This window comes from Notolabrus celidotus, chromosome 12 (genome assembly GCF_009762535.1).
Source record: "Notolabrus celidotus isolate fNotCel1 chromosome 12, fNotCel1.pri, whole genome shotgun sequence".
NCBI classification, from domain to species: Eukaryota; Metazoa; Chordata; class Actinopteri; order Labriformes; family Labridae; genus Notolabrus; species Notolabrus celidotus.
In genome coordinates this window covers 8,909,271-8,934,728 of record NC_048283.1, presented here as the reverse complement: position 1 = coordinate 8,934,728, position 25,458 = coordinate 8,909,271, and the positions used below count along the sequence as shown (strand labels likewise).

At 40.2% G+C, this 25,458-nt stretch overlaps 1 protein-coding gene across 2 annotated transcripts in view; it reads right to left on the bottom strand.

The window, feature by feature from the left end:
- Positions 1-733: 733 nt before the first annotated feature.
- The window catches only part of slc9a1a (solute carrier family 9 member A1a), a 48,173-nt gene continuing 23,448 nt past the window's right edge, over positions 734-25,458 (bottom strand). The window contains exons 4-12 of one of the 2 annotated variants that reach the window (XM_034697700.1): positions 23,427-23,644; positions 20,997-21,199; positions 16,793-16,882; positions 13,216-13,286; positions 12,736-12,912; positions 10,111-10,237; positions 9,605-9,703; positions 8,102-8,183; positions 734-5,937 (exon numbers count right to left, since the gene is read on the bottom strand). In XM_034697700.1, the coding sequence (XP_034553591.1) occupies positions 5,645-5,937; positions 8,102-8,183; positions 9,605-9,703; positions 10,111-10,237; positions 12,736-12,912; positions 13,216-13,286; positions 16,793-16,882; positions 20,997-21,199; positions 23,427-23,644 (1,360 nt within the window). In that variant the 3' untranslated portion in view covers positions 734-5,644. Of the gene's footprint in view, positions 5,938-7,551; positions 7,842-8,101; positions 8,184-9,604; positions 9,704-10,110; positions 10,238-12,735; positions 12,913-13,215; positions 13,287-16,792; positions 16,883-20,996; positions 21,200-23,426; positions 23,645-25,458 lie in introns of those variants that run through there. The other variant, XM_034697701.1, reaches the window with a different exon arrangement.

The window sequence follows — 25,458 nt, the reverse complement described above, 5'->3', positions numbered from 1 at the left end:
TTGTCATTATAATGTCTAAAACTGCTCTGAGGGGGTAGCTGTCAGAACAGATGATTGACATCTTGTTTTAGAAACATCCTTTTTTGGCTGTTTTCATTGCAAATAATCACATTGTAAGATAAGTCTAAATGTTTAAAGACAACAGGATGAGGTTGTTGTCTGAAGACACTTATTTTGCATGTACAGGACAAGAGATAAGAGGTATCACTTTGTCCACAAGGGGGCGCCAGAATCGATACAAGCTAAAAGTTCCTCACAGCAGCTTTAAGTACCAGTGTTCCAATCACCACGTCAAATGCCTTGTGTGTGCAAGCTCACTTGGCAATAAAGCTTTCTTGAATCTTGATATGAACACATCTGATTCTGAAAATTAGCACCATGAATTCACTTGTATAATTAGAGTGTTTATGTTCAGTCAATCTTTATTTGTATAGCGCCAAATCACAACCAACGTTATCTCAAGATGCTTTTAAAAACATAGCAGGTCTAGACCATACTCTATGTTATATTATCAACAAAGACCCAACATCAAGACAGGATAAGACTCAGTTTTATCTCATCTTAATCCACCATGAGCATTGCACCTTGCAGAATTTAGCAAGTTACAGCCGTAAGGCAAAACTTCCTTTTAACAGGCAGAAACCCTTAACAGAACCAGACTCAGGTTAGACAGCTACCTGCCTCAACCAACAAAAGAAACATCTTCCCAAAATAATGAGACACAGTCAGAGCATTTGCTATAAAGTAGATCTTTAATCTGGAATATAATATCTGATGTGGTTTCATCTCTGTTGTTAGTTTTGACTGGTCGTCACTACGGGAGTGGAATGCTGAAAGCTAAAGATTAATCAAGAGGAAAGTGCACACTTGTTATCTCTCAGATTCTGCTTTACATCATCATAAAGATACATTTTTAATACATGGTTTTTTTAAATCTAATATTCCCATTTATGTCAACATAACATAAAAAAAAAAATCCAAATTATTGCAGGATTTAAATTAGCAAACAGTTGACTGAAATAAATTTAACAAACACATGAAAACAAAGAGAGACCACGATGATGAGAGACAGATAATTAAATATTCATCAAGTCATGGCAAACCCATCCCCCGTCAAAAAGGCCCGTCATTAAATACATTCCTGTTCCCTGTGAAGTGACACCTGATAACATGCACCATGTGTACACTGCATTAAAGCCACTTATTGCTGTCTAAGGTGGGTGTTTGAGATAAAGTACAGCTCTGTTAAAGTGCTCGCTGTGGTGTAAAATGATGGAGGATGAGAGGAGGAGGAGGGTCAGGCAAATGAAGGGATGATGATGTAAAAAACGAGGGAGGGGAATTGTACCACTGTGGGGTTATGATGTTGATAATGTGTGTGTGCGGTTAACCCCTGTATAATTTAACAGTATCTATCATGTGTTTATCTGCATGGTGACCATTCACCTTGCACAAGGCTGGTCAAATCTTACATTAAAGGAGCATTTCAGTGTTTTTTTTTTGTTGCAGATTTCAACCCATGTAGTTCAAGTCATGTGAAAACAAAGTATTCTAAGTGTACAGTAGTGTCTTAAATGTGTGTTTTCCTGCTTTGCTTTAGCTACTGTTTATTTCCATTCATTTTGTTGTTAATTTTTTAAGGATGCTGAAAGTCAGCACTTAAAACAATACAGACGTGCACTGCAACAGTTTTTGGTTGTCAAATTGTCCCTACAGTTTAAACTAGACCTTGTAATGATCTTTTTTTTTAAACGATGAAGCGTACATGATGGAGGAAAAGTGCTACAATCCCCCTTTTGTATACTGAGAAGCATCCCAGTGTGCAACACAAGGACTGAGGATTTGGCAGCAGAGTGTCTTTCAAAGTTACTGTCTTTAGCACAAAATCCTCTTCTCACGTTACATCAGACAGCTCACTGAGCTGCAGAAGGAGGGGGGGCGGGGAGGGGGGAGGAACACAAAGTCCCCTTTGTTTTCAAACTGTGGTAGACATCTACTTAGTTTGTGATTTCTCTAAGCTTCATATGATCTTCAGCTACACTTTGAAAAGTAGATTTGATGAATCTGAAATGTTAGACCTAAAATCCTGATCTGATTTACACAAGTCTAAAACCTACCAGTGAAAACCTGACACAAACAAAAGCTTAAAACATGCACAGACACCAGTTTGACCTTTAAATAAAGAGACTCATCCACATGTGTTAGTCATTGTTATAAATGCTTCCTCGTTACTCCTCCCAGGAGAACCATCTAACTTAAAGAGCGCTGACGTTGAGAGTAAAGCTCATAAACTGACTGTAAATTGTAGCTGTAAACGCAGCCTCTCTCTCTTCTCTAATCTGATTCCCACAGTTTAAAGTTTGACAAACATCTTTGGAGTGCAGTTTAAGAAAGTAAACATGAGATGGTTTTAACCCACGGTGAAGCCTTAAAACTTCTGTAAAGCACATGAAGTGATACAATGCAAATGATGCAGATAAAGCACTTGATAATAAAAGCAAGGGACTCAGAAATCTCTGAGGCAAAGAAAAAGAACATAAAGCGGTTTAAAAAATAAAGCACATCAGTTTCAGTTTGTAAAGCAACAAATACAGAAATAAAAGTTAAAGCAGAAGTGAATGCTGGTGAGTCAACAGTGTTGACGTTTTCAGTCCAACACACAGAACAATGCTGAGCTGTAGTGCGAAAATTTGACGACGCAAGCAATTTAAAGGCAAAATCATGTTGTATGTAGACGACAGTATATTCTATATATATATAATAAAGAAGGTTCTTCTAAAGGCTGTATGGCTTGGGATCAAAGTTTTCTGTACCAAACATTTCTCTCACAGTGGACAGAGAATGTTTGTCAAAAAGATGTTTGGTATGAAAAGAATAAGTATGAAAATAGTGTTCCTATTTCTGTGACAAACTGGAAAGTCTTTGGAATAATATTAAGGGATTTGATGTGAAATTAAATAAGAGGTTTTGGTTTCCCTTTGCTAATCACACCACTAAGTTATTTTCACTCTTTTATCAATTTGATTGGAAAAACACTTCTGCGCCGAGCATGAGGAATACTCTATGCAAACACAGTAATGTGTACAGAAGTGGGCGCATGTTAAAGATATGCTGCTGCAACTTTAGTGCAATGCACTTATCAGTCTGTGCAGAGCAATTAAGGACAACAATGCAAGCTACAGTTTAATGGAAGCTAAATGAGTGAGCATCTGGGAAGAATATATGAAATACTGTGCATTCACGGATGGAGAGAAATCTCTCTGGGCTTCTGTGGGTTTCATTTACAGTCCACTCTCAAGCATCAGAGAATCAATGCAGCATGTAAACATCCTGTAACAATGAAAGGATGATTTTTTTTTTTTTAGAGGATTTGGGAAAGTACTGCGTGCCATTTGGTTTTAAAGAAGCACTCCCTCTTTGAACCTGTCCTTGTTGACATTTTCAGCACAACCGTGTCACACACACGCTGACATTTCCGAAAGTAGAGATTCAATCTGGAGCAGGCAGGGAAATGAGATGCTTTAAGGTTTGACCCTCCAAGCTCTCTCAGCTGCAATTATACTTTTTGAAATTGGGGGAGCAGTATCAGGGGTAAAGAGAGGGACTAAACGCATCGGACAACGGTGCAAGTTTGCATGAGTGCGTGTGTGCACATAGAAAATATCCTCTTACCCTTTCTACAGCACTCATAGCGGAGCCGCAATTACTGCGGCTTAAAGGAGGAGTCGTTGTGGGGGTTACTTTGCTTGTTTATCCCAGCTGTAATGTGAGATGTAAGAGGATGAGGAGGGATTCAGTGGTCACTTATGGCGAGAAAACTAGAACAGTGAGTCAATTAGCCTACTTCAGAGATGGGCTGTGCGTTAGTGGTTGAACGTGCTTTCTATAGGAAGCTCTTTGGCCTGCAGAGAGAGGAAATATAGGAAAGTGATAATATCTTGGGTGTAAGAATACTTGTGAGTTCATGATCTGATTATAGGCTGTGGCGCTTTGCTTTCCTGAAAACAAAACACTTATTATTATTGTCCATTAAAATGTTTGAATGGATACAAATCAGCAAATCATCTCAATGATAACTTTGATATTTGTTGTTTTCAAATTCAAGGAGCAGCTGTCTGTGTGAGGATGTGATGTATTTTACAGTATATCATAGACACTGTACAAGATTATACAGTACAGTGAATGATGAAACCCTACACTATGTTTTCATGCCTGTTGATGGTTTCAGTCTCACTCTATGTGCAAAAAGAAACATGTGTGTTGTGAGTGTTTTAATGCCCGTGTTGGATTTTAGCTTGACTTCTGCGGTGTTCTGCCTCAATGTGTCGCACGTTAAGATTACAAGTTTTTCGGTTTTAAAGGGTATTCATAAATATAGGATATTATCATTATTTTACATATTTTACATATCTGTTCTGCATAGAATTTTTTTTTTTTTCGCCATGACATGCCCAGTGTACACGCCAACCTTCACTCTGTGTGTCCCTTATATGCTGGACAGTGAAGTAGAACACTAACACTTCTTATAAAAGCCATAAAGGAAACAGGAAGATGAAATCAGGCATGTAGAGACAGTGCGTTTTCATTTCACAATAAAATAAAGCTGTGTGAAGGTGACTGTCAGATGGGCACTTCATCAGTACAGCTATGATAACATCTCCATCCCTACTAGAGTGAGTTTTTAAAGGGAGATCTACAGTTGAGGTAAAACATTTAACATATTAACGTGAACCTATAGGGGATCAAGCATCATCACTGACATCAAAACATCTGTGCTGCATCCCTTTCTGTCTCCCAAGATTCACGAACAAGTGTCGTCCATGTCAGCCCCCTCCCTGCACAGCCCCAGAGCACTGCTGCAGGTCTGTTATCACTGTAGTTCTTTTACACACAGATTTAAAAACACCCAGGTTTTCACCGTCATCCCATCAACACTGGAAAAAAGATATTCATTTGTACCCTGAAATTAAATCACGTTTTCATAAACGATTAGAAATGCACCACGTGAAAAGGTTCGACATTAAATAAGGCCAAATATTTTAAAACAGCTACACTCTAAAAGTTTGAACATCCAGCAGTTTCAAGTGGCAGAATAAAAAAAAGAGTTTCAGTGAGATTTCTGAGGAACGCCTTCAAAGTAAAAGCTATGTTTCAAAAGTGGATTGAAGTAGTTTGATTTGTGGATTTCATGTAGGACAATAGGTCCGGCGTTTCTCAGAGTGAGAGGCTTTGAAGACAAGAGAAAGTAAAATCATTAACAAACATCAAATCATTATGAATGAAACATTTAGAAACGATCTAAAAACAGAAGTAAAAATGACATTTTCTGACACTAGAACAGTCCAAACCTTTGGTAATGCATAGTTCTCTCCTGAAAGTCTCAGACTATCAAACCTTCTTAGCAGCTGCAGCTGTTTCATTCCTGTCTGAAAAAATAAAGAGCAATGAAGATAACAAACTAATGGCTCTTTTCTCTCTTCTTACTCTCCCTTCTCTTTCTGGTTTGTACAGCATCAGCAGTTTTGGCTTGTTTGGTTTCTGAACCACAGAGATTATTTAGAGCAGAGCGGTGAAGCAGCTCCTCTAACCGGTGAAGACGGGCATACAGTCAGTCTGACCCCTCCATCTCCTTTGTTCCTGTGAATCAAGGCAGGAAGGGTTCATCCTCGTCCTCGTCTGCGCTGGGCCCCGGATCGCTCAGGCACCTCGTTAGCTTCTGCCCGTCTTTGTCTGCGTCCGCACCGTTGGGCTTTCTAAGCCCGCTGGGTCCTGTGGGAGGCCTCATCATCAGGCCCTGGTCCTCGTCCTGCTGCCTGTGGCCGGCCCGTCTGAACTCATCCAACAGGTTGACTGCGTCTGGAGACTGAGGGGAGGCCAGGTCTACTTGGATGGCCGGCACGCTGTCCGACTCTGGCTTCACGCTGTAGGCCTGAGGGTCTACAGGCGGGAACAAGGGTGACCAATGTTAGCTAGTTAACTTCAGCAGGCTTTAAAAGGTGCTAACATCAATCAGTCATCCCATTAGTACGGTGGCCCTGAGAGCTCACAGCACTGCAACTTAAGAAAACACATGCAAAAGACAAAACACAAGCAAATTAAGAAATCACTTCATCAATTTGACAACACATGTGCAGCATTTAGAAAACGTGCTACAAAGGCCACAACACAACACATTAGAAAAAACGAGCTGTTGCTAAGCGCCGCTCGAGTGGTTGCTTGTTGCAGCAGCTCTCTCTTCGTTGTTCTTTTTTCAACTTTTTTTCCACGTCTGTTTAGTTATCTTTGTATTTGGAGCCTGTCATGTCTTTCATTTGTAGGCCATGGACACCAAACTGGCTACGTTTGCAGTGCTGTTTTTACTATTTTTGTTCGTGTGTGTGTCCGGAGATCCTGTGTAACCATGGTCGCATTGTTGACATACGAGATCAGCTGTTAGCTGCCCGTAGCATGTCGATGCTAAACAATGCCAGGCCTGATGTTCGCTGCGAGCTGAGGAGAAGGAGGCAAGGACGACGTGCTGGTACTGAGGTGCAAACTAAGAAATGCGACATCGACCTGTCCTTCCACCCACTGTTAATGGGAATGTAAGATCTATCTACGATAAGGTGGACAAGCTAACCCAGCACCAGAGGGAATACTGGCAGAGTAGCATCATGCTAACAGAGCTAACACCGGACACGAACGCCATATTGGAAGGATTTCACCTGCTGTGGGCGGACAGGATACAGGAGAGCAAGACCTAACTAACTGGTGAAGAAGGCCAGCTCTGTCCTGGACCCTGTGGAGGTGGTGGCTAACAGGAGGATTATGGCCAATCTGTCGTCTGATGGACATTTCTTTTTCTATATATATTCTTGTTGAAATTCTTGTACTGTACACCTTCTTGTTTGCTGCTGTAACTCCATGAATTTCCCCGTTGTGGGATGAATAAAGGAGTATCTTATCTTATCTTATCTTAAATAGACCGCAACACAACGGAAGTGTTTCCAGAGGACACTTAAAAGTGATGCACACGTCTGGACACGCTTGTTGTTGACACTGATTTTGAGTCACAGCACTATTAAGGTTCTCTCTTGTCAGTGGTGTTGGAAAATGAGATAAAAAAGTAAGTGTTTTTGATTTATTTCAACATTGTGATCGCATGATTCAGCCTATTGCGGTGATCTGCTCTTAAACTACAACTGTGTCCGGACGTGTGCATCACTTTTAAGTGTCTTCTGGAAACACTTCCGTTGTGTTGTGATCTTTGCAGCGAGTTTTCTAAATGCTGTGCATGTTTTGTCAAATTGATGAAGATGTTTTCTTAATTTGCTTGTGTTGTGTCTTTTTGCATGTGTTTTCTTAAGTTGCAGTGCTGTGAGCTCTCAGGGCCACCGTACATTAGGGTGCAGGAGACTGCAATCAACAAATATGAAGGGCAACCACTGAACAAACTGGACCACAGGAGGCTGCAAGACACTTCCAAATATTTCACACAACACAATAATAAATATGCAAAATACATCACAATGCTTTAAGATGCAACTCATGCTGCAGCAACAACAATCATACTGGTTTCAATCTGAAAACACAAGATGAGATCTCATAAACACGTCATGCTCGGCTGTAAACAGCAAGACTTCAACGGCGGTAAATCATCTGATTTAGCTCCAGCGATCATGTCATGTCACACCCCTCATTAGTGATGATCAGTTAATGGATGTTAACAAGCAAAATGATTGATACATGCATGTTAGGCTCTGCTGGGTTATCACAAAGGAATCTCCTCTACACTCGCTACATACCTGGGCAGAGTTTGCTCCCTTTCTGCTGCTGAGCAGGTTTGAAATCAGTATCTTTGCCTAAAATAAAAACCACACACTGGTTTACATGCCGGGCCGTGGCAACGTGCACACATATTTCCATCAGAGGGTGGGGGAAATATCTGAGGCTGGTGAAAAAGTAGCAAGTGCTCTCTACAGTGTTGATGTCTGATCCCTGTGGGTGCCATTAGTGACAGGGTGAGTTTGTCCTGTTGTGTCTCGTGGTGGTGCCTTTCAGTAAAAATGGTGGTAAATATCAAGTGTTTGCATTCGGCTGGAGCTGAGATGGATGTGTTTACCTGAGGCCAGTCTGGCTCTGCACATGGTCGGGGAGTCTGGAGGAGCAGCGGGCACCGTCAGGTAGTTACTCATGTCCTTAATCTAGAAAAACACAGGACGTTTGTTTCCATTAGGGATGGACATTTCAAGTCGAAATACTATTCGATGATCATTGGCATCTTTTCGACGGTTATTCCAATAATCCCCATCCCACACACACACACTGTAAACTGACAGTATCATTATTCAAGAGATTATAAATGAGTACCAGCAGTCTGGTGAGTTAATCACAACAACCAATAGATACTGTGAACACAGAAAAGCATAGAACTGAGAAGAATAGATGTCATATGGATCGGCGCTATATATCGGCCCCTTGTCACCGATATCCAATCTAGCCGATATTCGATACCAGGATTGGATCGGTGCATCCCTAGCTACTAGCAGCGGGCACTGACAGCGTCTGTCTCGATCTTTATGTTGGTGTTTCTGTGACGCAGTGTGGCGTGTGTGTTTACAATTTACAGCCATGCTCAAATTCTGGAAATACGTGTAGTAGTGTGAGATTCAGAAACAGAGAAAATCTCAGGGACTGTTGCTAATGTTTTCTTCTTCTTTTGCTATTTAATGCAGTAAGCACTAAACTTCTTCTGTTACTTAATGTGGTTAGCAAGCAGCTTTAAGACACTCTATAGCCACCGTCTGGCGGGAATACTGTATTGCAACCAGGCATCGGTAAAAACGATGAAAACTGTACTTTTAAAATGAGAAAATATCTGAAGTAACTCTTCGATTTTTACAAAGTGAACAAATTTTCAAGAATCATTGCCCATCCTTAGTTTCCATATCGTATAAATGCAACAGTTATATGAGCTTACCTCCGTAAACATCAATATCATGAATGTATGAAGCTTAAATGACAGAAGAAACATTAAATACTCTCTCTGGATCCGGATTAATAGAAGTCGTTAGTTCAGCATTGATCAGTATCTCTGAAAAACTCTGTGGAAATCCTCCCGAGTCCACAGTGGGCCTCAGCACATTCCACTTCCCCAGAACAACAGTCTGTTTTCATTATGTAATTGCAGGCTGATGAAATGGAAGTTTGTGCTGCTGTAAGGCCACTCGAGCGTGCAAATAAATCAGCCTCCATTTGTGTCGAGAAAATTAATTTACGAGACTGAAGGTGGACTCTAATTAGAACACAAATCATAATTCTGGCTGAATCACTTAACTGCTGGTGCTATGAATCGAGGAGAGCTGCTCTGCAGCTGTTTTTTTTCCTCCTCATCTATCAAAAACTGCTGCATGTGATACAGCTTCTACTTTATACCAAACCAGAGGAGCACACTCTACTTCCAGCGTTACAAAATGTCCTATTCAGTGCTGGCTACTCAACAAAATGTGTTTTGTTCAATCACGCCGAGGCCAGATGTCGATACTATTCATCTAAACAACGCATCAGGCTCGCGCTGATTCTTGATATCAAAAGTGTTTCCTCTCTCCGATGCTGATTTTTGTACCTTCTTCTCCAGCTCAATCTTCTGCTTCTTGATTAGGAGGTCACCGAAACCATCCTCGAATGGATCAGCCACCAGGGTGTGTCTGTTGTAGGAGCGCAGCTGAGGAGGGACACGTGCATCACAAGAAGGCGGTTAAAAAAAGACACTACAGCAAGGTTGTGATGGATTATGATCAAATAAGAAATCTGTACAAAAGTGAATACAGTGGCATTGTTGCTCATGTAGAAGGGAACAGTCACTTCTTGAGCTTGTGCTCTCTGTGCCCCCTATAATTAAAGCAATAACAGCTAATATATGAGCAGAGCCACTGATTTAATTCTAACTCTGGAACAATCAATACACTTAAGCTTACAAGGCAAGAGGAACTAGCTTGTTTATAATTACTAATCAATTTGAAAAGTGATATGCTCTGAAGTCCCAGTACAGCAAGAGTAAAATCTTTAGCCAATCTAAATAAGAACTACACCTGAAATAATCCCTTGTCATGATTCAAATAGCAGTGTTACCCTCAGCCGTGTCTTCTGAAGGTTACTCCTCAGGATCTTCCGGATCTCCTCCTCGCGGCCTTTAGGCAGCTGAGGCAGAGCTCTCTCTGCAGGCTTGGCGGCAGGAGCCTTCTTGGGCTGGATGTTCCTGAGAAACAAGCAGGGACAAAAAGGGGAGGATGATCAGTTTGTGTTCACAGAAGTAGAAACAAGTTACAGATAAGTCCATTGAAGTCCATCAGCAAAGTTAAAACCCAGTTTCCTCCTTTTTGAAGGATCAGATGACTCAGAGCAAGTTTCCAGCTGAGCGGGCTGTCAGTAGACGTCGCCTCTTGTTGAAGACCAGGTGAAATAAATCTGGAAATGGTGGTCCTGACATTTTCACTTTCTGTCTGCACTTGTTGAAAGTATTGTGTGACAGTGAGTCTAAATCTTGGGTCTAACAAAGTAGTGAATTTCCAAAATGTCATTTTTACTGAGATGACACCGAGTCTGAACTGAACTGAGGATCTGTGTAAGTGTAGAAAAGTGAGTTTGACTCTGACACCAAGACTTCACTGTAGATGTGAAGTTAATAAGACCTGTGTGCCTACTAATAACAGGCCCCTTTAAAAGTAACTGCATATAAGCAAACTGGGAAATGATTCCTTCAGACTTTTAGCCACGTGGTGGATCAACCATGACCAGAAAGTGATAACAACAAACTTTGTTGCAATAACACTAAAACAGCTGAACTCAGGAATTAGTCAAAGCCATTCTCATACCTTCACGCTAAACATGAAGATGGGCGCAGTATAGTTAATGAGAAACAAGATATCATAAATTGTTACTTCCTCTTCAGAGTGTTGGGATCGGTTTTGGTAAGAAAAAATATACATTTTAATTTTAGAGGAAATTATCTGAGCGTGTTTTAATGCTCTATACGCTGCTTTTATTCTGTTTTAAACCGTATCAAAGACAGGATTTTATATTTTTATATTTTCCCTTTTACCCTCTTATCTTCGGTTAGTTTTACTCTCCTAACTTTGTTTGATGTATTTTATTGTTGTTGGTTTCAGTTTTTTTACTTGTTTTATTCCTTTTCATCTGTCATGCTATACCTTTTTTACTCACTTGTTATTTTCTGTCTTTTTGCAGCTCTTATGCTGCGTAAAATTATTTTACTCAATGTATTCCTCACATTTCTCTTCTATTATTATTTTTTTGTCTGTAATTTGCTCTTCTTTTATCATTTGTAAAATACTTTGTAACCCTTTTTAAAAAGTGTTCTATAAATAAAGTTTCTTATTATTATTATGATAATCATTATTATTATTATTCTCCATCCATCCATCCATCCATTATCTTGAACGCTTATCCCCGTGGGGTCGCTGGGGGGGGGGGGGGGGGGGGGGGGGGGGGGGCTGATAATTATTATTATAATTTTGATGATGAATATCATTATTTTATCATTATCAATGGTAGTACTTCTATTATAATTATTATCATCATTATTATAATTACTATTATTATTATTACTATTATTATTATTATTATGATTATTATCATCACACGTATAACTTTTATAATAATTATAATGAAAAAAAATATTATCACTCTTATTACTATTATAATAATCATAGTAATAATAACCATTATATTATTATTAGCATTATTTTTTTAGCATCATTATCATTCTTCTTCTTATTATTATTATTATTGTTATTCTTATTATTCTTATTATCATTATCATTAAAATAATAATAACAACTATTAATATTATTATTCTTATAATTATTATTATTATTATTATTAACATTATTATTATCCATCCATTATCTTGGACGCTTCTCCTGTTCCGGGTTGCCGGGGGCTGTTTATTATTATTATTATTATTATTATCATCATCATCATCATCATCATCATCATCATCATCATCATCATCATCTTCATCTTCATCATCATCATCATCATCATCATCATTCTTCTTCTTCTTCTTCTTCTTCTTCTTCTTCTTATTATTATTATTATTATTATTAACATTATTATTAACATTATTATTATTATATCGTTACAGCTAGCATATATTTAATAAAGTGTGTCAAACTGATAAAGGATTAAGGATTTCCTCTTGAATCTGCCCCGCTCAGATCCACAAAGGTTCAGGGTGTTTCATTTCATCCTTGCGTTGTTCCTGTTTCAGTTTACTCTCAAAGCTTTCACAGCTGTACACTCTGTCTGAGAAAAACAGCCCTAAAAGCCCACTGCTCACTGCCTGTTCAGCACCCAACAGCTCAGAGACACAGCCACAGACCTTGTGAGCACAGTGGAGCTTTTAAGAGCTAAAAGCCTGATGTTTTCCCCATGAGTTGATACAGCTTAGAAACCTAGTTAGAGCTAAATGAATATCAGACAGGTCACAAAAAACTCAGAGAGAATGCTAATGTTGCTCCATAACTGCTGGATGTGAAAACAAGCTTCTGTTTGCTAACAAGTGAGCCATTTTACCTTTAAAGGTCAGACTATTTCTGTCAAAGTTGTTTTGAGAGCTTGTTTCTACTGCCCCCATGTGGACAAAAGGAGTACTGTTTGTAGATTTAAGGACTAGAGCCTTGAGAGTCTGACACCCTGAGTGTGATTGCTTCAGTAAGAGGACTGAGTACTCACTGCATGGACACAGTGGAAGGCACATTGGAAGGCAGCTTGACACCCCCTCCGCTCTCCACCATCTCAATGGCCTGTTTCATCTCCATCTTGTGGTAGAAGGCGATGAGCTGCGGTTCCTTGGAGCGCTCGCCTGCTATCAGGCACTTCTTCACATACTTCTTGTTGAAGCGGTTCAGTCTGGAGGGAAGGGGGAGGGGGGATGGAGAGAGCGAAAGAGAGACGAGGAGGGAAGAAGACAAGAGAGAGGGGAGATGTTGAAGACATTAAGAAAATCAGAGGAGAATAACTCAACATGTATTAACAGTTTTTGTGTGTTCAGAAAATGAATGAATGACCTTTTCAATGTGAAGCTCAAAGAATTACAAGTTTCCCTCAGTGATAGGCAACTTGTTATCCTCAATTTAAACTTCACGAGTGCGATTTAGCAAACAGTCTCTAATGATCACACATTTAAATGTCACAAAGCGGTGAAATCCATACTTGTCTTTCCAGTGGTGGTGTCCATAGTGTCCACAGATGTCCTCTATCCCCGTCAGTAGGTGGTCGAGGAACTGAGAGGGAAAAAGCAGGAAGTCGTTTTTAAAAGAGAGGCAAACTCAAGATTGAACAAGCTCTTAGATCTGTCCCTCAGAATTAAAAAAACAACAGAATTAATTAAACATAAAGCTGCAGTTCTGGAAGAAAAAAGGGGATTATTTGTATTCTGGAGAAGAAGCTGTAATTATGACTCACAGTGTTATTAAGCATGACTCTTACACAGACAACACTCAGCTGCATCTGATATATTTCCCTTGAAGAGAGTAACCAATTCTCACAGTTTGGCTGCAAACATCATTATCATCAACAGCAGGTGACACGCTTTATAATGGAAGTCATGGGAGAGAACAGCCTGCAGCAGCAGCAGCAGCGTGCAGATGATTGATTGTTCAGTGTTTATTGACAGCGGCAGCACGCCCCGCTCAAAGGAGCAGAGAAACTTACTGATGCACTTATTTTTCAGACTTCACCAGGCCGCAGGTCACCCCGCTGTTCTGACTAAGACTGCAGATGACAGTCTGACAGGCAGCGTTACTATGGGAACAAGTCATTAAGCGCAGTGGAGCCATGGAATTTACGTGTGGTGTGTCAGAGGAGACTGACTTATGGAGAGGCTGACCGACAGTGTGGGGGCAGGGTGGAGAAGGGAAGGGAGTGTGAAAAGTTACAGTGTTGATGCTAAAAGAGGCTTAACGGGGGGAACGGTATGGAAACAGAGGGATTAAATCTCTTCTTACTTAATCTAATGCTGGATTACACTGGATATACTGGATATGTCAGTTGTTACTTATAAAGAGACATGTTTACAGGCTGCTGTGTGCTACAGGGTAAACATACTTTATTAATCCCCATTTGGATTTCACTTGTTTTCTTTTTTCGTGTTCATGCTACACACACATAGTTTGATATATACACATATACAATCTATGCTATGGAGAGATGTCAGAGTGAGGAAGCTGCCATCGACCAGTGCCACCAGGTTGATGTGCCAAACTCCATCCATACTGGGACTTGAACCAGTGACCCTCCGGTTCCCAAGCCAAGTCCCTATGGACCGAGCTACTAATAGTAATAACAATAACAATTCATAGGATTTATCTAGTGCTTTTCTGAATACTCAAAGTTCAAGTAAAAATAAAACAGAACAAGGACAGAGGTGGGGCGGGGTTAGAGGTCATGTGTTGTATGCTTTTTTGAACAGGTAGGTCTTGAGGTGGTTTTTGAATAATTGAAATGAGTCAGAGTTGCGGATGTGTGGAGCGAGAGAGTTCCAGAGAGCCGTGGCAGCGATGGCAAAGGCTCTGTCCCCCAAGGTGCGGTGCTTGGACTTGGTGATAGGGGACAGGAGATTTGCATCTGATGATCTGAGGTGGTGAGATGGGGAGTGACGTTTGAGGATGTTACTTACTTTTCAAACTAGCTTTGTGTTTCATCTTTCATCTTTTAAACATCTTGGATCTGTGTAAATCCAATGAAAATGTCACAATGGATGCCTTATTTTTCAAAGCACCGTTCTTTTTCAGAGCTGTTCTGATATCCTGGAAAAAACTACAGACTGATGTTTTTGAAACTAAAATGGAATCTTATATGTCTAGTCCAGCTTTGTGTTGGTGCTGATATTTTTTTTCCCTAAGTTCTGTATGATTGATCATTTATTATAAATAATAATAAAGCCGTGTATGCAGTTGCTCCTGTTCGTTAATTCTTCTTGTCGTTTCTTGCTCACTTTTTGAAAGTTGTGACCTCTTCTATCTTACCATTGGTGAGACTTGAGAACCGTTCTTCACAAAGGACTCCCGTACTTTAACTTTTAATCGCATTTCTGTAACCAGGCAACTCTGCTTTGTTTACACCCGGGCTCAGCTGGTTGTGCTGAAGCCAGCCGGCTCATCGACCAAACTGCTGGATATTCCTACAGAACTCTGGAGATTCAGGACGCAGAGGAGGCACTGAGCTACAAGGGAGGAGAGCTGGTGGTATAAGGAGAAGGAGGTTTATGAAGATGAGATACAAGCCGTGTCTCTCCTCTGTCATCATGGGCAACGTGAGATCTCTGGCAAAGCAAAAGGAGGACTACCCAGAAGTCAGACGAAGTTTCGGGAATGCAGCATAATGTGCTTTACAGAAACGTGGCTGCATCAGGACATCCCGACGACAACGTCCCCTTTATTGTGCTTTATTGTGTATCAGAGCAACTGTTGTGACCTAAATTTCCCCCGGGATGAATAAAGTATTTCTGATTCTGATTCAAACTGTGCTGCTGCTGCTCCTAACCAGGCCTCCCTTCCAAAAAAGATCTCTCCTTTAAATGTGATAAACCTGTTAGAGAAAAATATCCATACAAGACCATCATATGAAACCATCTACATAGTTAAATACCATTGTTACTTTATGCATCATGTAATTATGTAACAGTACAGTCCTGTGTTTTCCTGTTACTCCCACTACAGCCGCTTCAAGGTGCTAGAAAATATCTGCAGCATTTTATTACAGGTGGGATTGATAGCCCGCCTTTGCTGCGCACCAAAATAAATTCAATCATAGCCTCCAAACTGGAGGACTGACTGGGGAGCACTTCATTTGTGAGAAACAGCAAAGTACAAATGTCTTCAGCCAGCTCTTTGCTCCTTCACGGCTGTTTCACTGTGGAGGAGAGGCCATTAGGACAGTTTGTTCTTGTAGCCTCCAGCACAGGTGACTTACTGCAGCACCCCAGAGATGGCTCTATGAGTGTGTGTGTGTGTGTGTGTGTGTGTGTGTGTGTGTGTGTGTGTGTGTGTATCTGTAAGATATATAGGAAGCTTTACAAAAGTGCTCGTAGATCATGGTGGTGAGACATGGATGTGTTTGAGTACCTTTAAATGTGGATGGAAGGAGCTCTGTATCTGTATGTGTGTGTGTGTTTGTGTGTGTGTTGGGGCGTCTTAGTATCTTTAGTTTATAGCTTGATGGCTAAACTCTTCGCTGTTGGGAAATTGAGCAATAAAACTGTCAGTTATTTTCCAATCTTTGGACTGCTGTAGCAGCACAGCTTCAAGTATAGGACATGAAGTAGCACCACACAGCCAGTAGGTGGCAGCAGTGTTTAAAGTTTGATGAACCAAACGACCTCTGAGGCTTTTTACTGGAAGAGGATGTCACTTTTTATATAACGCACCAACTGACAGGAATGTGAAACACAATCAGAAAATCAATGAGATGTCCAAAAAAATATGTTGTGTGCAGATGCTTTGCTGTAGAAATGTTAACACGGTATTGTTAGATATAGTTTGTAGATGTATAAAAACAACAGGAAGTGAGAAAACACTGCTGTAGTTAACAGGTAGACAAAACAGGAAGTTGGTGAATTTGGAAGAATCACATTCATTCATTCATTCATTCATTCAAACAGACAGGCTGATATTTCACTCATCATCTGCATACAAAAGAATCTGAGGTAGTTCAAATAGGTTTAAACAATAAAATAAATCACTCCTCTGACATTGCAAGTTGTGGTTAGCCGAGAGGAAAAGATGTGTACCTGGATGTGTATTTCCTCATTGATCGTGCGTTTAGCCTCCTGTTTCTTCTTCACTGCCAGCAGCTCCACGAGCGGTTTGATGGTCATACCCTGCAAGATGGATGAGAGAAGCGAAACATGAGTCACCGCTTCACACCTGTTGACCTGAACTGCAGCCCTAATTACCCTCTTTGTGCAGCAGCAGAACACAAACACAGCTCAAAAAAAGAGCTTCACACATCTTTCATCTGTGCTTCATTCATCCTGAACACATCAACTCTTCATTCTTGGATGGTGACATCTTTCTCACCTGTCCTGGTTTGTATGACCTTAAAGACTATTTGCAGTTAAAGCTACAGCGGTTGTGTTTTCTCACAGAGGTCAAACATAGGCTCAGTAGTATCTCACTTCCCTTCATCATGGCACATTTTGTAATGGTTGATTAACAAACACAGAAGGTACTCACACATTTCCAAACATCCATGTTGCAGTACATCTGTAACTGTAAATTTCTTGCCTAGTTTCTGAGGAGCAGATCTCATGGGAAATTACAGATTCAAAACTCTCAACAAATAACAACACAAAACTAAACAGTGTAGTGCTTCTGTTGAGCCCTTGCAGACTTTTTATGAAGGGATGTTTCCTGCAATAACAAATTCAGCTTCAGGGAAATCCTGACCTGTTTCCACTTTGATGTTGTGTCCAGACAGAGGAAGGGGTATTTCTTATTTTTTTCTTAAGTTTATATTTTGGGGTTTTTTGGCCCTGGAGAGAGACAGGAAATGTGGGGAGTAGAGAGTGGGGGAAGATATGCAGCGATGGTCGCGGCCGGGAGGTGAACCGGTGATCTCTGCGACAAGGACTGTAGCTCCAGTATGAGGGGCCTCGCTAGGCCACCGGTGCTCCAGAGTCAGGCGATGTTGTTGTGACTTGTCTGTCAGCTGATTTATAGAGATTTGGTCGTCCTACCTGAAAGGGCAGGTCAACCATGCCACCTGTTGTCTGACAGTCTCACGACAGTATCCCAGGTGTGTGACAGAAAACACACTGGTCTCGTAACAAGAACTGTCCTACTATAATACAGGGTGTCAGAACCATAGACTGTATATAAAATGGATGTCATCTTAAGAAGTGAGGCTGCCACAAAAACTGCTCCCACTCGTGGCTGGCTGCGGTATACAGTTGTGCTACCTTGGCAGAATTTGTGATTTTTTTTGGCCAATTTTCAGAGAATATGAATTATAAGAGAAACACTTTTTTTTTCAATCATGGTTAGTGGTTGGGAGAAGAATTTTTTTATCAAACAACTGTATTTACTCTTTTTATATCATAATGACAACAGAAACTACCAAAGAAACCATACATTCTGCCAGGGTATGTAAACTTACAAGCACAACTGTAAGTCAAAAACTCTGTCTCCCTCATTCATTTGAAGGGAGAGAAGGGAGAGCAGCAGCAAAGACCACTCTGGGTACAGAACAGAGCAGGCATCAGGGACAATAACACTGGTTAAAGCCTAAGAGGAGGTGCTGAAGTGGATGTGGAAGTGGGAGGCAGGATAAAGCAGTTTAAAGAAAACATCCATTTTGCCATTTGCCAATTGGACAGGATAGGGTCTGGCGTTAAGAGCAGCGGATGTACTGTGAGCCGAGCTTGACTTCGTGGCCTGCCTGAACTAACGCCATGCTCAATTTGTGTCTCAAACTAGACTCCACTGCTGTTTTGCAAGAATCATCTTCATGTTTAATCACACGGTCACTCATCAACAGGATTAGGAAAAAGATCCCACAACAACAGGAACTTAAGAGTCAAACATTGGTCTGATGTTTGGCTACTGGTGGATTATAACAAGTTGTGTACTGTATGTGTGTGTGAGTGTGTGTATTCCTGTCTGTACTTGAATACTCAAGAGTATCATTCTGCTCCTTAAAGAGATTAAACTGGTCATCTGGTTTACTGTAATAACATGCAGTGAATGGATGAAGATTCCTGCTCTTTGATAACTCATCTCATGCTCATTTGAATACAAATGCAAATTTTTTTTATCACACATGACGTCTCCATGACTACGATTATTATCTTTATCTTATCAAATGAAATGTTTATGTTATAAAGTTATGTAGAATGTACAAGTCGCACTTCAGGGCTAATGAGTGCAACTAAAAACATGTTGGAACAGAACAAGACATCCTTCTAATTACAGGTTGTTTAGTCATCCAGCAGCGGTATAGTCTCTTACATGAGTAAGCACAAGGGATCTTTCAGGGCTTGTGAAGATGTTTGGATACAGACAAAACAAACAAATTGTATTCTAGGAATGTAAAATTAATCAACATACATAATTAGCAGTAAAACACTGCTAACATGACATTTTGTAAGGCGCCTTTGTGGACTTTGTGCCTTTATTGGACATTTTGAAGTGAAAACTCTTTAAAGGTGACATATCATGCAAAATCGACTTTTTAATGGTTCTCTACCTGAAATATGTGTCCCTGGCATGTCTACAAACCCCCCGAAAATGAAAAAAATCCATTCTGCCCCTGTTCTGATTTCTCCACCATTCTGTAAATGTGTGCTGAAATGAGCCGTTTCAGACTTCCGTGTTTTTCATACGTCATAAGGCCATCCAGTCTTTAACAGAAGTCAGAGCTTGGAGCTTGTTCAGCCCATAGACTGTATAAAATACAACTCAAGTCCTCCTCCATTTTTCATTACCTGCACACATGTGTGCTAACAAGGAGCTTAGGAGGGAGGTATGCTAGTTGTAGGCTGTCTTAATAAACACAAAGGTCGGTTTTACTCCCCACGTCTGCAGATTTGAAGATCTAGTGGATGATTTTTATTTATCATGGAAAAGTGCTAGCGCTAGTTAGCATAGCCACATAGCTACATGTTCGTCGCTGTGTACCAAGACACACGTCGACATACTGACAGATAAAACAACAAGAATCACTAAATCTGTGACCAATCATTCTGGATCAAATTCAGAGGGTTGAAGTAACGTGGGTCTGTAAGCAGTGTGTCCATTCAGCCAACATGTAAACATTAGATCAACGTGCTGGACAGCCGAGGCCACATCCACTTCTGGAGGGGGTGTGGTCAGAGAGCTCATTCTCATTTAAAGACACAAACACAGAAAACAGCCTGTTCTGAGCAGGGCTGAAAAAGGAGGGGTTTACAGGCATGCCAAAATCTGATTTCAAAGTGTTTTTTTGAGCAATAAACTTTAAAGACATGTTTTGTGGACCTTTTAGACCAATATATTTTGATGAAAAAGAGCAAAATAAGTCACCTTTAAGAAAACAGGCAGTGAGGGGAAGGAGTTGTGACATCCAAACAAAGCTGCTGAATGAAACCAAACCAGGGATGTTGAAGCAATATGCTAGCTACCAAATGTTTCCTCATATGAATATTTCAAAACTTTATCTCTGAAATTAACCATAAGCTTACTTTGAGTGCTTAAGACGTCACTTGACCTCATCCAGACTTTCTCTTCAAAATAAACACAAGCATTAAATTCCTTTTTTTTTGTACATACTTGCACTGAACACTGCAGGTGAAAGAGGCCTCTACTCTCCCTCTCCTGCTCTGTATCTCACTCAGCATCACTGCAGCAGCATGAATAAAACATGTTTCTAATCTAGCCTCTGAGGAGAAAAAAAAGAAGAAGAAGATGTCTTCTGGGTTTTATTTTAGCTGTTTCCTTTCCGCGTCCAACTCACTTCCAAGAATCTTCCTGCAGTTTAACTTGAACATGGGTTCATCCGACAGGACACAGTATTTGAATCTGCAACATGTGTTAACTGTGCAATCACTGCCTGCTTGTCCTCGTCTTACCTTTATTTACTCTTGTGTTCAGGTTTCACAAATGTATTTCCACATAAACCAAACGTATTATCCCTCCTGCGTGTGTTTTGTGTTTGATGCATGAATTAGCACAGCTGCGTGTTTGTCTGTCAGTGGACTGAGGAGCTGAAGCTGAAGTGACAGTTTGCTGGAGTTGTTTACTTCAAAAAACCTACAGAGACCAAGAAGTAACCACTGAGGAATTATACGAGTGTTTATTTGATGTGTGATCCTCTGCATGATGAGCAGGAACATCAATAACTATGTTTCATTGAATTGGTTGATTAAAAAGGTGACGTGAGACAGATTACTTTAGTAAGTGTATTGATATGCATGAAAAATGCATAAGACACAACCACTTCAACATGGTTACTCTCACCTGAACGAAGACGGTGAAGAAGACGACAGTGATGATGGCAGTGAGGAACATGTTTCTCAAGGGGAAGTGTTCCTCTTTCAGCAGGAAGCCGAGGGAGAAGGCGATTGCCCCTCGCAGGCCACCATAGGCGATGATGAACTGGTCCTTGTTTGTCAGCTTGACAATCCTGAACTTGTTGATCACATAGGTCAGACCGTAGACACCTGTAGAGGACAATGTGGAGACACGAAGGTCAGAGTGTGCTTATATGTTTAGGAGTATGATTGAGTATTTAGTGCTTTCTCTCTGGGCTGTTAAAGAAGGCAGAGATTACTCAATGAGTGTAGACAAGGGACATCTTCATTCAAGGCCGATTTTGACCACAAGAAAGTACTCTGAAGTGACGTGAGTAGGTGCATGTAAGCATTGTACACCAACAATAGCATTGTTTATTGTTGGGTCGGAGCCATAGACTGTATAAATAATGGACGTAGTATCTGTGACGTCACCCATCTGTTCCTGAGCGCTGTTTTGAAGCCAATCGACGGCGGCAGCCATATTGGAAATGCGGAACTCAACCAGGCAGAGTGTGACGTAAAGAAGCGGAGTTTGAGCCTCCTAGTCAACAGCTATGTGTTCCCGACCGGGAGTCAAGTCAGTCATGTCCTTATTTGGGCAAAAACTTGTAAACTTAATATTTTCTGAACCCTCGCGTTAAAAAAAATTCACCCCCATACAGTGTGTGCCATTAGAGAAATTAGCTTTGTAGGGCCAAGCCGTTTTTTGAACCAGGCTGTAAACATGTTTATTAATGTTGCAAAGATCGTCTTTTTCCCATTCATGTGTATGTGGTTTCCGGTGTTTCTGCAGCCAGCCTCAAGCGGATTCTCGATGTGTTGCAGTTTATAACACTTCCGCATGGTCTTCATAGTTTGAGACCGGAGGTTTGCCGCTTGGTCGGAGCAAGACTTGCTTGACAGACCATCACAGAGTTAACCAATCAATCTGTCTTCTTCCACAGAAATGCACCGTAACCATAGACTGTATATTTAATGGACGTAGTATCCGTGACGTCACCCATCTGTTCCTGAGGGCTGTTTTAAAGCCAATGGTCAGCTGGAGCCATATTGGAAATGCTGAACTCAACCTAACTTCAGTCAAGCTAGTGTGAGGTAAAAAGGCGGGCTTTGAGCCTCCTAGCCAACAGCTACAGTGTTCCCACCTGTCAATCAAGTCAGTCATATCCTTAAATGGGTAAAAGTCATAAAAAAGTGTCTTAATATTTTCTGAACTGTTGTATTAGAAAAAAATCCACCCCCCCTGTACAGTGTGGGCTGATAGAGAAATTAGCTACTTTGACCTAAACTGTTTTTTGAACCAGGCTGTAAACATGTTTAAATTGGTGTGTATGTGGTTTCTGGTGTTGCTGCAGCCAGCCTAAAACAGACGCTTGCTGAACTGCAGTTAATAACACTTTCTCATGTGCTTCATATTTTGAGACCGGAGGTTGCCACTCGACTGCGACACCATATTCATATATTATATCAATCATCTGGTGTTTTAATGTCAAAAAGAATGTTTAAATCTTGTTTTTTAATATGGCATTGCACTAAATGGAAATGGATTGCTGCCCTGGAGACAAAAAATAAATTTATTTTGGGGAGTAGTTGGCTGTTCTACAAGAAATATGTGATTTACAGTATGCAAAAACAAGCTAAACCTGCAAACGCTGTGTAATAGCCCTGTATTTGAAGGGCTTCTGTGTGCATTTAGTGAAAGGATAAGTCACTGGATAGAGAAGGAAACAGGAAAGAGAGAGAGTTTGGAAGGTGCTGCAGGTCAGATTTGAACCTGCAAGATTTTACAGCTGAGTTAGAGCAGCGCAGATATGCATGATCCGATTGATCACTGACGGTAACAAGGCAGTCACACAGAGCATTTTTGCTCATAACATCAGATGCTAAATATATACGCAATCTCAGCATGACTGATCACACCTAATCATTCTTTCACTTTGATTACCTCTTTCCAAAAACACTCATCACTTCAGAATGACAAATCATCAACACAGGGACTTATGACAGCCTGAAGTCAACATGGAAATCATTTGCCGAGGTTCATGTGTTAGCTGTGTGATGAAACACGATGGCAACATTACCGCCTGTCTGCACTCGGAGTTCCCTTTATGAGAACAAGATCTCAAGGTTCACACAGACATTTATAACGTGTGAATTAAACTGACTTCAAAGAGAACTAAAATACATGTTTGTCCTTTTAAAAGAAGTTGTCATGTCGTGAAACATAAACTGACTCATTATTACAAAGACCAGTATGAACTAAGCTCCAAAACCTCTTACATAACATACTTCTTCTTTTACACCGTGTCAGTTTCTACCCATTCACACAGTACGCCTGAGAGGAGAGGAACATGTGGAAAAAAAAGAAGCTGACCTATGATCCGAGCCACCAGACACAGGATGACAGTGACGGTGACGAACAACCAGTCCCAGTCATGTGGGCCATCCACCGTCGCCACGCCCAGAAAGATGAAGATCAGTGTCTCGCTGACGCTGCTCCACATTTTCAGGAAGTACTTGATGGTCGTATGGGACTTGTGGGATATGTTGGCCTCCACATATGGTCTCATCACTGCTCCACATGATATTAACCTGGACAGAAAAGATGAAAATGCTTATTAAGCATTAATAAAGAATATAATTCTAACCTGTCCAACAAAATTCTATTTAATCGACCCCTTAAATTTGTTTGTATTGGAGGCTTTTGAACAAAACACGTGTTGATTTAATGGTTTAAATGAAGTAGGATACATTTACACGGTACAGGAAGACGCAGTGTTTGATCAAAACGGTTAGAAACATGTGACACTAACAAAACATCTCCATTTATGTCTGGTGACTACTTCTCTATTTCAGTGGTTTTCTGTCAAACATGTGGGACCAGGAATTAACTGTATGCAACCATCCTGTTTCCTCCTGCATGTTCATATAGGTTTTACAGTGAAGGATGAAAGAGTAAGCTACTCAATTATTCCCTTATAACAAATTATATGAAAATAAAATGCTTTGACTAATCCAGTTTTTGGTTCAAGCTTCAAGAAGACAGCAACTTGCTTTTGTCCTTGAGTACAAACATCCTTCAACCCAGACTCAGCGGTGCGACTCAATATTTCATCACCTCATGTCTGCCACATTAATAACACCTCACACCTTAAAACTGAAAATGGAGTAATATTTTCTGGCGGGAGAGCTGATGAGAAACAGCACCTGAGAGAACACAGGAATGCCAATAAAATCAGGCTTGATGTAGGCTCTGTGAGATGAACAGAATTCATTCCATGACCTGTTACAGGGAGAGTAATCTGCCAAGCTGTACTGTTGAGTTACTGCCATGAGGGGTGACGGAAATAGATCTTCTGTGCAAGGGGGATGTTGATGTAGACCATGACATCTCATCACTGCAGGACGAACTCTAGATTAACAACATGTGATACAAGAGGGCAGTCCCTGAAACAGCTGGAGTATTTGACACCTACCACAGAGCGGACAGGGAAGACTACCTTTGTAAAGCCTGTTCATGTATGAAAGCTCTCACTCCAAATCCATCAGTGTTATACTATAGTTTAGTATAGTATAGCATAGTTTAGTATAGTATAGCATAGTTTAGTATAGTATAGTATAGTATAGTATAGTATAGTATAGCATATTTTAGTATAGTATAGTATAGCATAGTATACCATAGTATAGTATAGTGTAGCATAGCATAGTTTAGTATAGTATAGTATAGTTTAGCATAGTATAGCATAGTATAGTATAGCATAGTATAGTATAGTGTAGCATAGCATAGTATAGTTTAGTATAGCATAGCATAGTATAGTATAGTATAGTTTAGTATAGTATAGTATAGCATAGTATAGTACAGTTTAGTATAGTATAGCATAGTATAGCATAGTATAGTATAGTGTAGCATAGCATAGTTTAGTATAGTATAGTATAGCATAGCATAGCATAGTATAGCATAGTATAGTTTAGTACAGTATAGCATAGTATAGTATAGCATAGTATAGTTTAGTATAGTATAGTGTAGCATGGCATAGTTTAGTATAGTATAGCACAGCATAGTATAGCATAGTATAGTTTAGTATAGTATAGTTTAGCATAGTATACCATAGTATAGTATAGTATAGCATAATATAGTATAGCATAGTATAGCATAGTATAGTATAGTGTAGCATAGCATAGTTTAGTATAGTATAGCATAGCATAGTATAGCATAGTATAGTTTAGTACAGTATAGCATAGTATAGTATAGCATAGTATAGTTTAGTATAGTATAGCATAGTATAGTTTAGTATAGTATAGTGTAGCATGGCATAGTTTAGTATAGTATAGCATAGTATAGCATAGTATAGTTTAGTATAGTATAGTTTAGCATAGTATACCATAGTATAGTATAGTATAGCATA